The 11,632-nt window shown below is 37.5% G+C and overlaps 1 protein-coding gene across 1 annotated transcript in view; it reads right to left on the reverse strand.

Annotated features, from left to right (window-relative positions):
* The window catches only part of LOC122748873 (palmitoyltransferase ZDHHC11-like), a 141,524-nt gene extending 131,371 nt beyond the window's left edge, over positions 1-10,153 (reverse strand). The window contains exons 1-3 of the mRNA XM_043994894.1: positions 10,107-10,153; positions 5,413-5,440; positions 4,397-4,618 (exon numbers count right to left, since the gene is read on the reverse strand). Coding sequence (XP_043850829.1) covers positions 4,397-4,618; positions 5,413-5,440; positions 10,107-10,153 — 297 coding nt within the window. The remainder of the gene's footprint in view (positions 1-4,396; positions 4,619-5,412; positions 5,441-10,106) is intronic.
* Between the last annotated feature and the right edge of the window lie 1,479 nt (positions 10,154-11,632).

The raw sequence follows: 11,632 nt of genomic DNA on the forward strand, positions 1-11,632 counted from the left end.
GCCATTTGTCACTCTATTTTAATTTTAATTTTTCTGCCAATTAAGAGATATAATAAAGGCAGGATTGTGGGCCAGGAAGCCAGAGAATAATTAATGTGTCTTCTTCACTTAGTTTTGTTCTTGCTTAGAGTTATTTGCCTGCCAGTCTTGGAAATGACTTAAGTTTTACAGTTCCAGTCTTCATTAAGTTCCTATGGGCTTTCTTTGTCAGTCCCCTGAAATTGATTTTGAGAGCACAGAATTCCAATAGGGATTAAGTGGAAAGAAAATATGTTGGTTAAGTCCCAGGCACAAGGAGTTAAATGAATATATTTAATCTGAACCTGGGGACATCTGCCCAACTTCTGTTGTATGACCCTTAGTTGGATGTAGTAGTTCACATGCTTGGTTATGACCAAAAAAGCCATCATCATCACCATATCATATAGAGACCTTCTGGTTAGTGCTTTTTCAGAGGGAGGCTTGGTAACCATGAGAAAATAGGGATGCCCAGCAAAGACAATGTGATGCTCAGCAGAGAAATATTGTACCCAGCTGACACAATGTATGTAGATAGGATAATTGAAGAGAAACAGTAGAGATCAATGTGATGGCATTCACTTCTGTTAGTCAGAAGTGAAAATCCTCATAACTTCCATTTAATTCCTTGGGGGAAACTTTGATGGACTGGAAGTATTGAGATGTGATTTACTCAGTCCATAAATGTGCCTCAGTCACATATGTCTCTTATATTTATGACCTTTCCATGTATGTCCTGGCCACCTGGTTCTTTATATATTTTCTGTCTACTCAAGTCCCCCATGCATGTGCTCCCCATGTGTATACTCATTATACATGTTGTCTAGTTACATAAGTCATAAATAAAAATTTATTAAGTATGTACTATATCCCAGGCACTGTGCTAAGCACTGGGAATACAAAGGCAAAAGATAGTCTCTGACCCCAGCCTCTGGGATAAGCACTCACTATTTGACAAAGACTTCTGGGAAAACTAGAATACAATAGGGCACAAACTAGGTATAGACCAAAACCTTGCTCCATATGCTAAGATAAGGTCAAAATGAGTGCATGATTTAGATATAAAGGGTGACACCATAAGTAAATTAGAAGAACAAGAAATAGTCTCCCTGTCAGAACTATGGGGAAAAAAAGAATTCATGACCAAATAAGAGATAGCATTATGAAATGTAAAATGGATTTTGATTAAAATAAAATAAAAAGCTTTTGTACAAACAAAACCAATGCAACCAAGATTAGAAGAAAAGCAGAAGGCTTGAAAATAATCTTTAAAACAAATGTTTCTAAGAAAGGCCTCATTTCTAAAATATATAGAGAACTGAGTCAAATTTATAAAAAATACAAGCCATTCCCCAATTGATACATGGTTAAAGGATATGAACAGGCAATTTTCAAATGAAGAACTCAAAGCTATCCATAGGCATATGAAGAAATGCTCTAAATAAGTTTTTATTTATTTTTTTAATTTAATTTTTTTTTGCTGAGCAATGGGGGTTAAGTGACTTGCCCAGGGTCACACAGTTAGTAAGTGTTAAGTGTCTGAGGCCAGATTTGAACTCAGGTCCTCCTGAATCCAGGGCCGGTTCTTTATCCACTGCACTACCTAGCTGCCCCTCTAAATCACTTTTGATTAGAGAAATACAAATTAAAACATTTCTGAAGTACCACTTCACACCTATCAGATTGGCTAATATGACAAAAAGGGAAAATGATAACTGTGGGAGAGGAAGTGGGAAAATTAGGACACTAATGTATTATTGGTAGAGAATACAATGATTCTGGACAGTAATTTGGAACTATGCCCAAAAGGCAACCAAATTGCATACCCTTTGATTCAACAATACCACCACTAGGTCTGTACCCCCAAAGAGGTCATAAAAAGGGAAAAGGACCTACATGTGCAAAAATATTTATAGAAACCCCTTTTGTGATGGCAAAATATTGGAAACTGAAGGGATGCTCATCAACTGAAGAATGGCTGAGCAAGCTGTGGTATATAACTCAGCTCTTCTCAGCAACACAAAGATCTGAGACAATTACAAAAGACTCGTGATAGACAATGTTATCCATGACCAAATAAAGAACTGATGGACTCTGAATGCAGATCAAAGCATATTTTTTCACTTTATTTTTAAAATTTTTTTAAAATTTTGATCTGTTTCTTCTTTCACAACTGTGACTAACGTGGAAATATGTTTTACATGATAACACATGTATAACCTATATCAAATTGCCCGCCATTTTTGGAAGAGGGGTGGGAAGAAGAAAAATTTGGAACTCAAAATCTTGAAAATATGAATGCTAAAAATTGTCTTGGTGGGGGCAGCTAGATGGTGCAGTGGATAAAGCACTGGCCCTGGATTCAGGAAGACCTGAGTTCAAATCTGGCTTCAGACACTTGACACTTTTTAGCTGTGTGTCCCTGTGCAAGTCACTTAACCCTCATTGCCCCACCCCATCCCCCAAATTTTTTTTGACATGTAATTGGGAAAAAAAACCACTATTGTAAAATAAAAAATATAGTCTCTGCCTTTCAGGAGCTCACAGTCCCTCATGGGAGACAGCATAGAACTAAGTATATATAAACATGCTAGCTATATACAAGATAAATAGGAAATAACTAGCAGTGGAAAGGCACTAGAATTAATAAAGATGGGTAAAGGTTTCTTGTAGAAAGCAGGATTTTAGCTAGGATTTGAAGGAAGTCAGGGGAGCCAGGCAGCAGAAATGATGATGAGGGAAAGAATTCTGTGAAAGGGGAATACTCAGAGAAAAATACTGGACCTGATAGATGTGGTGCCTAGTTGAGGAAACATCAAGGAGGTCAGTGTCATTGTTTCAAAGTGTGTGTGTGTGTGTGTGTGTGTGTGTTTGTGTGTGTGTGTGTGTTTGTTTTTTGGTGAGGCAATTGGGGTTAAGTGACTTGCCTAGGGTCACACAGCTAATAATTGTTAAGTGTCTGAGGCCAGACTTGAACTCAGGTCCTCCTGACTCCAGGGACAGTGCTCCATCCACTGCACCACCTAGCTAGCTGCCCCGTGTGTGTGTTTGTTTGTAATGGGTAAAAATATCAGAAAGGTGGGAGGGTAGCTATGAAGGACTTTGAATGTCATATAGATGATTTTGCATTTGCTTCTGGAGATGATAGTCACTGGAGTTTATTGAGTAAGGGGCGACATGGTAACATCTTTACTTTAGACTAATCACTTTGGCATCCAAAGGGTGGATAGACGAAAGTAGCGAGATATGCGTGACAGGTAGATCAACCACCAGGGTATTTTAAAAGTCCAGCATTGAGAGTCTACTGCTAGGCATCTACCTCAAGAACATCAAGGATAGAAAGATCCCCTATGTGTCAAAATGTTTATAGCAGAACTACGTATTGGTAGTAAAATATTGATAAAAAAGAAATAGAGGACTGAGTAAACAAAATATGATATATGAATTAAATAGAATATTAATATGCCATAAGAAATAAATATGGGACAGCTAGGTGGTGCAATGGATAAAGCACCAGCCCTGGAGTCAGGAGGATCTGAGTTCAAATCCAGTCTCAGACACTTGACACTTATAAGCTGTGTGACCCTGGGCAAGTCACTTAACCCCAATTGCCTCACCAAAAAAAAAAAGAAGGAAGGAAGGAAGGAAGGAAGGAAGGAAGGAAGGAAAGAAAGAAAGAAAGAAAGAAAGAAAGAAAGAAAGAAAGAAAGAAAGAAAGAAAGAAAGAAAGAAAGAAAGAAAGAAAGAAAGAAAGAAAGAAAGAAAGAAAGAAATATAAAGAATTCAGAGAAACACAGGAAGATAAGTTAACTGATACAGAAAAAGGTAAGCAAAATTAGAAAAACTATACACCTAATGAATGTTACAATGTAAATGGAAATAGTGAAAAACATGAATCTAAACACTTTCTGTAATTATGAATGAGCTTGGCCCTAGAGAAGAGATGAGAAAATGTAAATCCCTCCCTTCTTTGAAGAGGTAAAGGATTCTGGATTTGGAGCACTGTATTTATTGTCAAACTTAATTTATGTGTTGTTTGGTTTTTTCTGAATTGTTTTCTTTCTAGTTATTTTTAAAAAATTGTTATAAGAGATAGCTTACTGATTTAGAAAGGGAGTACTTATTTTAAATGAAGGTGGTATAAAAAAGTCCCCCAAATATAAATACAGGGTTTTTAAAATTTTGAAACAAATCTCCAACTCTTCGAGAAGTTGATTCCAAAGCCAACAAAAACCATAGCTATTTCAATGTGATCTGTATTCGTCTAATATTATCTGACCTGATTTCAACATGCTTTGTTTTATGTCTCCATTGGTAGCTTACCCTTTCATATTAGAAACTGGCTGATGGCATTGGAAATTCTGGAGAAAAAGGATACAGTGTAGGTGATGTTTCTCCAAAAATATGGCAGCAAGGGAATGAACAATCCAAAAGCTATGATGGCCATGTACGTGTAGGCTGCCCAAGCAATGAACTGGAAGGAGTGGAGGGGCATAGACCAGCCATTCACTCGAGAAACGATGGGTGGGTCCGTAGATTTATTCGTTTTTAAAACATTCTCAGGTATTATCTTTCTTAAACTCCTTTTATAGAAGACCTTCTGCAAGAAAGGAAAGGAAGACTCATTATCCTAACGAAAATTATTTTGAGGCATTTTAAAGCAAGTTAATAGCATATCTGGCTTTGGATACTTTACTAGCTGTGTGATCTTGGGCAAGTCACTTAACCATTGTTTGCCTCAGTTTCCTTAACTATAAAAGTTGTATTATAATAGTACCTACCTCCCAGAGTTGTTTTGCAGATCATATGAAATAGTATTTGTAAAATGCTTAGCACAGTGCCTGGCATATATACATCTATACACACACACATACACATATACATACATGTACACATATACACATGTATATTTGTATGTATATACATATATAAACACACACATATACATGAATATATGTGTATTAGGCACCATATAAGTGCTAGCTATTATTATTACTTTTGTTATATGAAAAGAGATGGGAAAGAGGAGCAGAAATGAATAATTTTAGTTCTGGCTAAATACCATCTTCAATAAAATATTCTGGTGTCCATTAACTAGTGATAATTCTGTTGCCCTTTACCCATTGAACCATTAATTTAATTACTACCTCAACATCCTCTTTCTCTACTCCTGTACATTTGCCACCAAAGTATATGGACACAATTTGGCTTATCTTCTCATTCCCATTACCATAGCTCTCACTTGCTGATGCCAGCAATATTGCTAATCCACAATTTACCTCTTCACCTCATTTCCAGTCATGGTCCCTAGTACATTCCCTTCCTTCATATTAAGGGTTCATGAACTCTATACCTCCACCTCTATCCGGTATATAGACAATGCACAAACTTTACCTTGCAACAGAAGATAAGATGTTGCATCCTTTATCACCAAGACAATTGACAGGAATCATTACTCACAGAATTTGTTTATAGCTCATTCTATTCTACTACCCCATAGGCCACTATAGAAAGCAGTGTGATACAGTGGAAAACACATGGGTGTAAATCTTATCCACCAGTCTGTGAGCCGAGCTTCAGAAGAAGCAGCTGAAGATTCTGAGGCTTTGGTTGGAGGCACTGCCTCCTTGAGGCTGATCCTGGTCCATGCTGTGTGCTGTGCTCCTCTCTCAGCCCAAACAGCAGGTGATCCCAGTCACCTAATTAAGCCGTCTTTGGCTGGAAAAGAGTCTCACTCTGTTCTTATGTGGGTTATGCTCCTCCAAGAGTGTCTTATCACATTATTTTTGGAGGTGGTTTTCCAGGACAGGTTTTCCAGAGCTAGGAGAATCACAGCCTTTCTTCCACCATCTTGACTGTGCCGCCCCCCCCCCAACCCCTGCCTTTAGTACCAGATTGTTTTGATGATTACTGCTACATAATACTATCTGAGATCTTGTATGTCTAGGCCGCCTTGCTTCACTTTTTTTTTCATTAATTCCCTTGATAGTCTTTTTGTTTTTGTTTTTGGTAGAGCAATGAGGGTTAAGTGACTTGCCCAGGGTCACACAGGTAGTGTCAGGTATCTGAGGCCAGATTTGAACTTGGTTCTTCCTGAATCCAGGGCCAGTGCTTTATCCACCTCACCACCTAGCTGCCCCCTCCCTTGATAGTCTTAACCTTTTGTTCTTCCAGATGAATTTTGTTATTGTTTTTACAACTCTATAAAGTAATTTTTGGTAATATTATAGGATCATAGATCTTGATCTGGAAAGGTTTTCAGAGGCCATCTAATCCAACCTTTTCCACCCATTTTAAATATAAAAAAAATACTGATTAAATTATTTGTCAAAGATCACATGGGTAATAAACAATGGAGATAAGATTTACACCCATGTGTTTTCCACTATATGACACTGTTTTCTGTAGTGGCCAGGACATTGTAAAGCAAATCCAATTGAATAAAAAAAATAGAGGACAATATAAAATATCTCCTTGGAAAAACAACTGACCTGGAAAATAGATCTGGGGCTGGATTTGGGCTCGGGGTCTCCTGAGTCCAGGGCTGGTGCTTTGTCCACTGTCTCACCTAGCAGACCCATGATGATGTCTTCAAAATAAAGTTAAGGGGTAGGAGGACTGCACTGGAAGAAAGGAAAAGGGAGAGGTGGAAGGGTGTAAAGTAAATCAAATAAAAGAAACAAGAAAAAGTTTATGGGGTAGAGAGGAAAATGGGGAAGGGGACGGGGAGTGAGTGAGCCTTACTTCCATCAGAATTGGCTCAAACAGGGAATAACATAAACACTCAAGTGGGTATAGTAATATATTTTGCCCTAAGGGAAAGTGGGAGGGGAAGGAGAAAAGGGAGGGAGAGGTTAAGGAAGGGAGGGCAGATTGGGGGAGGGGACAGTAAAAAGCAAAACACTTGAGGAGGGATAGGGTGAAAGAAGATAAAAAATAGAGTAAATACCAAGGGGAGGGAATAGGGTGAAGGGTAATACAGTTAGCAATAGTAACTGTGAAAGAAATGATGAGCAGGATTCTATCAGAAGGATGTATGAAAATGCAAACCATCAACAAAGAACTGATGGTATTTGAATACAGATTGAAGTATAATTTTATTTGTTAGTTCCTCTTGCTAAAGTCATTTTGTCTATTTTCTTTCACAACTTGACTAATGTGAAGATGCTTGGCATAATTGTACATCTATGACTTATATTGAATTGCTTGATTCCATAGGGAGGGTTGAGGAGGGAGGCTGGAAGAAAATTTAGAACATAAAGTTTAAAAAATATCAATGTGAAGAAATGATGAGCAGGAGGAGTTCAGAGAAACCTGGAAGGACTTACATGAATTGATGCTGAATGAGATGAGCAGAACCAGGAGAACATTGTGAACAGTATCAACAACATTGTGTTGATCAACTGTGATAGACTTGATTCTTCTCAGCAACACAATGGTCCAAGATAGTTTCAAAGCATTCATGAGGGAAAATGCTCTCCAAATCCAGAAAAAAAGAAATGTGGAATCTAGATGCAGATTGCACCATACTATTTCTATGGTTTTTGTTTTCCTTTTGTCAAGTTTTTCCCTTTTGCTCTGATTCTTCTTTCACAGCATGACTAATACAGAAATATATTTAATGTGATTGTACATATATAATCTATATCAGATTGCTTGCTGTCTTGGGAAGGGGAGGAAGGGGAAAGAGGGAGAAAGATTTAAAACTAGAAATCTTATAGAAAAAATGTTGAAAACTATCTCTACATGTAACTAGAAAATAATAAATACTATATTAAAAAAACCAATCTGGTACTGGCTAAGAAATAGAACAATGGATCAGTGTAATAGATTAGGTACATGAGACAAAGTAGTAAATGACCATAGTAATCTAGTGTTTGATAAATCCAGAGACCTGAGCTTTGGGGACAAAAAACTCATTATTTGACAAAAACAGATGGGGAAAACTGGAAAACAATAATTCAGAAACTAGGTATAGAACAACATTTTACATCATATACCAAGATCAGATCAAAATGGATATATTATTTAGACTTTCAGGTGGATACTATAAGCAAATTAGGGGAGCAAGAAATAGTTTACCTGTCAGATTTATGGAGAATGGACATTTATAACCAAATAAGAGATAGAGAACATTATGAAATGTAAAATGAATATTTTTGATTACATCAAATTTAAAAGATTTTATACAAACAAAACAAATGCAGCCTAGATTAGAAGGGAAGTGGGAAACTGGGATTTATTATTTTTACAGCAAGTGTCTATGATAAGGCTTCATTCTCAAATACATAGAACTGAGTTAAATTTATAAGAATAGAAGTATTCAGGGGCAGCTAGGTGGCACAGTGGATAGAGCACCAGCCCTGGATTCAGGAGGACCTGAGTTCAAATCCAGCCTCAGACACTTGACACTTACTAGCTGTGTGACCCTAGGCAAGTCACTTGACCCCAATTGCCTCACACACAAAAAAGGAATACAAGTATTCCCTAATTGATAAATGATCAAAAGATATGAACAGGCAACTTTCAGAAGAAGAAATCAAAGCTATCTCTAGTAATATAAAAAATTGCTCTAAATCACTATTGATTAGAGAAATGCAAATAAAAATAACTCTGAAGGTACCACCTCACATCTATCAGATTGGCTTCTATGACAGATTGAGGGATGACTGTCTGCACTTCTGGGATCATGGGGATCATATATTGAGATCTATAAGGGATCTTTTCAACTTCCTCATTACAGAGAGGAAAATTAAGATTTAGAGAAATTAAGATGCTTGCCCTCAGTCACACAGGCAGCATTAGTAGTAAGATTTGAACCAGGTTCCTCTCACTTCAGAGCCCTTCCCACCAGGCCACCCTGAGATATGTTACTGATTTCTCTATTTGGATATGCAATTGGTTATTTCTTAACCACCCACTCCAAAACAAAGTCATCTGTTTTTCCTTTATTAATCATCTTGAATAAAGAGGATGATAGCAAAAAATATGCATCCTAGGATTCATATTTAACACAAAATCCATAATAAATTGAGTTGCCTCAAAACAAATCTTGAACTTACTCTTCTGACAACTGTTCTTCACACAACCTTAGAAAATTTACTGCTATTTTCTGTGTGATGTGGTTTTAGGATTTCCGGGGACTTGGACAATATCTGAAGAAAATAAAAGCAGGGAGAATGAAGCTCCAATGCAAATCCAACTGACACGTTAATATAGCATGTGGTCAGCAGTGGGAAGAGTTGGTCAGAACAGCCTAGAAGCCAAATTTAAAGATGGCAAGGGAAAAGGCTGAGCTTTTCTTTGCTCTGTTTCCTCTTTCCCTCCCCCTAAGCACTGTACTAATATGAGCAAATGAATTTGCAGGTGATCATTGTTAGTGCAAGTAAGACACAAAGCAATTGTGGATACCGAACAGGTTTCCTCTTCCTGAATTACAAGACAGAGAACTGTACTTGACATTCTCTTTTTAACATTAACTTTCCTGCCCCATACCTCACATCTCAATTGTCTCATAGGCTGCCCTTTGTGTTCCTACACTTGATCTCAACAGTTTATTGTTATAATGGCTAAATCAAAGAACAGATGATGGCGCAGGAGCTGTTTTCATAAGGGGATCCTGGCTGTATTTTTCCAACCCCCATTAGTATTTTAAAGAAACAATTCTTGTATGTGTAATAACTCCATGAAGTCCCAGAGTCCAGAGGTATTTACTTGTTATAATTAGCTTGTTTCATTAAGGTAAAATATCTGCATAATTCAGGCAAGAAGGGGGAAAAGAAAAAAATTAATGTTTTTGCAAAGGAATCCTCTCAGATTTGGACCAAGTTGCCTAGCTGCCTTTTTTTTTTTAAAGCTGGGCAATGAGGGTTAAGTGACTTGTCCAGGGACACACAGCTAGTAAGTGTCAAGTATCTGAGGCCAAATTTTAACTTGGGTCCTCCTGAATCCAAGGTTGGTGCTTTATCCACTGGGCCACCTAACTGCCCACCTAGCTGCTTTATAGACAGATTTAATTTCCTAAAATGGGTCATATTTAGATAAAATTTACTTAATGAAAAAGCAAATGGAGGAGCCTGAGAACTTACCTTGCCTCTCCAAATGCCTTAAAAATACCAAAGTAGCTATCTGCCATGCTTTCAGGAGGAATGAGAGCACACACAGTGGTTTTAGCTGATTCTCTGGTTTATGACTTCAAAATAAATCAGGAATTCACATAAAAACAAAAACAAAAGACTTTTTTGGGTTAACAAAAGACTTTTACTTTAAAAATATGCAAGTGAGGCAGCTAGGTGGTACAGGGGATAAAGCACTGGCCCTGGATTCAGGAGGACCTGAGTTCAAATCTGGCCTCAGACACTCGACACTAGTTGTGTGACTCTGGGTAAGTCACTTTACCCTCATTGCCCCATAAAACAAATAAAAAAACCACAAAACAAACAAACGAATGAATGAATGAATGAATGGACAAATAAATAGATAGATAAATAAATGAAAATGTGCAAGTATTGCTTTTTCACAGTAATAGTAAAAGTCTAGGGGACAGCTAGGTGGTGCAGTGGATAAAGCACCAGCCCTGGATTCAGGAGGAACTGAGTTCAAATCCGGATTCAGACACTTGACACTTACTAGCTATGTGACCCTGGGCAAGTCACTTAACCCTCATTGCCCTGCAAAACAAAAAAAAAAGTGTATAGTAAAAAGAGCCCTTTAAATAAAAATGTTCAAGTCAGAGAATCCCAGAAATTGTAAAATTTTAATCATCTGAGGTAGTCTTACTGAAGAAGAAAAGGAGTGCCAGAGAAGCAATGTGTCCTTTCCAAGATCAGGTCTTTTCCAATGGCCAAAGGTCAAAGTCAGTCAAAATGCCAGAAGCTTTATTCCTAAAAGCCTAATGTCAGAAAAGTATAGACCCAACTAAGGAACTGAAAATAAGCCAGTGAGTCAGAAAGGACTCTATTCTTTTCTTTGGTTGACTTCTGTTAATTTTCTTGGTTTTGTTTTTTTGGGGGTATTTTTTTGGTGAGGCAATTGGGGTTGTGACTTGCCCAGGTTCATACAGCTAGTAAGTGTCAAGTGTCTGAGGCCAGATTTGAACTCAAGTCCTCCTGAATCCAGGGCTGGTGCTCTATCCGCTGTGCCACCTAGCTGCCCCTGTACTTCTGTTAACTTTGCAACTGCTTCTTGCTCATTTTTGGACTGGGTGCTCTGAAGAAGACAAAGAACAAATATTAAACATGGTCCCCACCTCCCAAGTGTCACAGAAGCTAACTCAATGACCATCTAGTGCAATGTATGACTAAACAAGAACCAATCCTACTAAATTTTTCTTCGTGACAATGATCTTTTTGCTTCCATTTATCAGGAACTCTGAAGGATGCTGTTCAATCCAACAAACACTTATTAAGTGCTTGCTCTATGCAAGGCAATGAAATACACAGATAAAAATGAAATAGGCCTTCAAGGATCTTACATTTTAAGGATGAGAAATAGCACATATACGAGACAAATACATAAAAATCTGAAGAGGGAGAGAGCACTGTGTTTGAAACAATAATCAAAGTATTGTGGAGAAAAATTCAGCCTTCACAGAGAAAAGCAAATTATTAAACAA

This window comes from Dromiciops gliroides, chromosome 1 (genome assembly GCF_019393635.1).
Source record: "Dromiciops gliroides isolate mDroGli1 chromosome 1, mDroGli1.pri, whole genome shotgun sequence".
Classification (NCBI taxonomy): domain Eukaryota; kingdom Metazoa; phylum Chordata; class Mammalia; order Microbiotheria; family Microbiotheriidae; genus Dromiciops; species Dromiciops gliroides.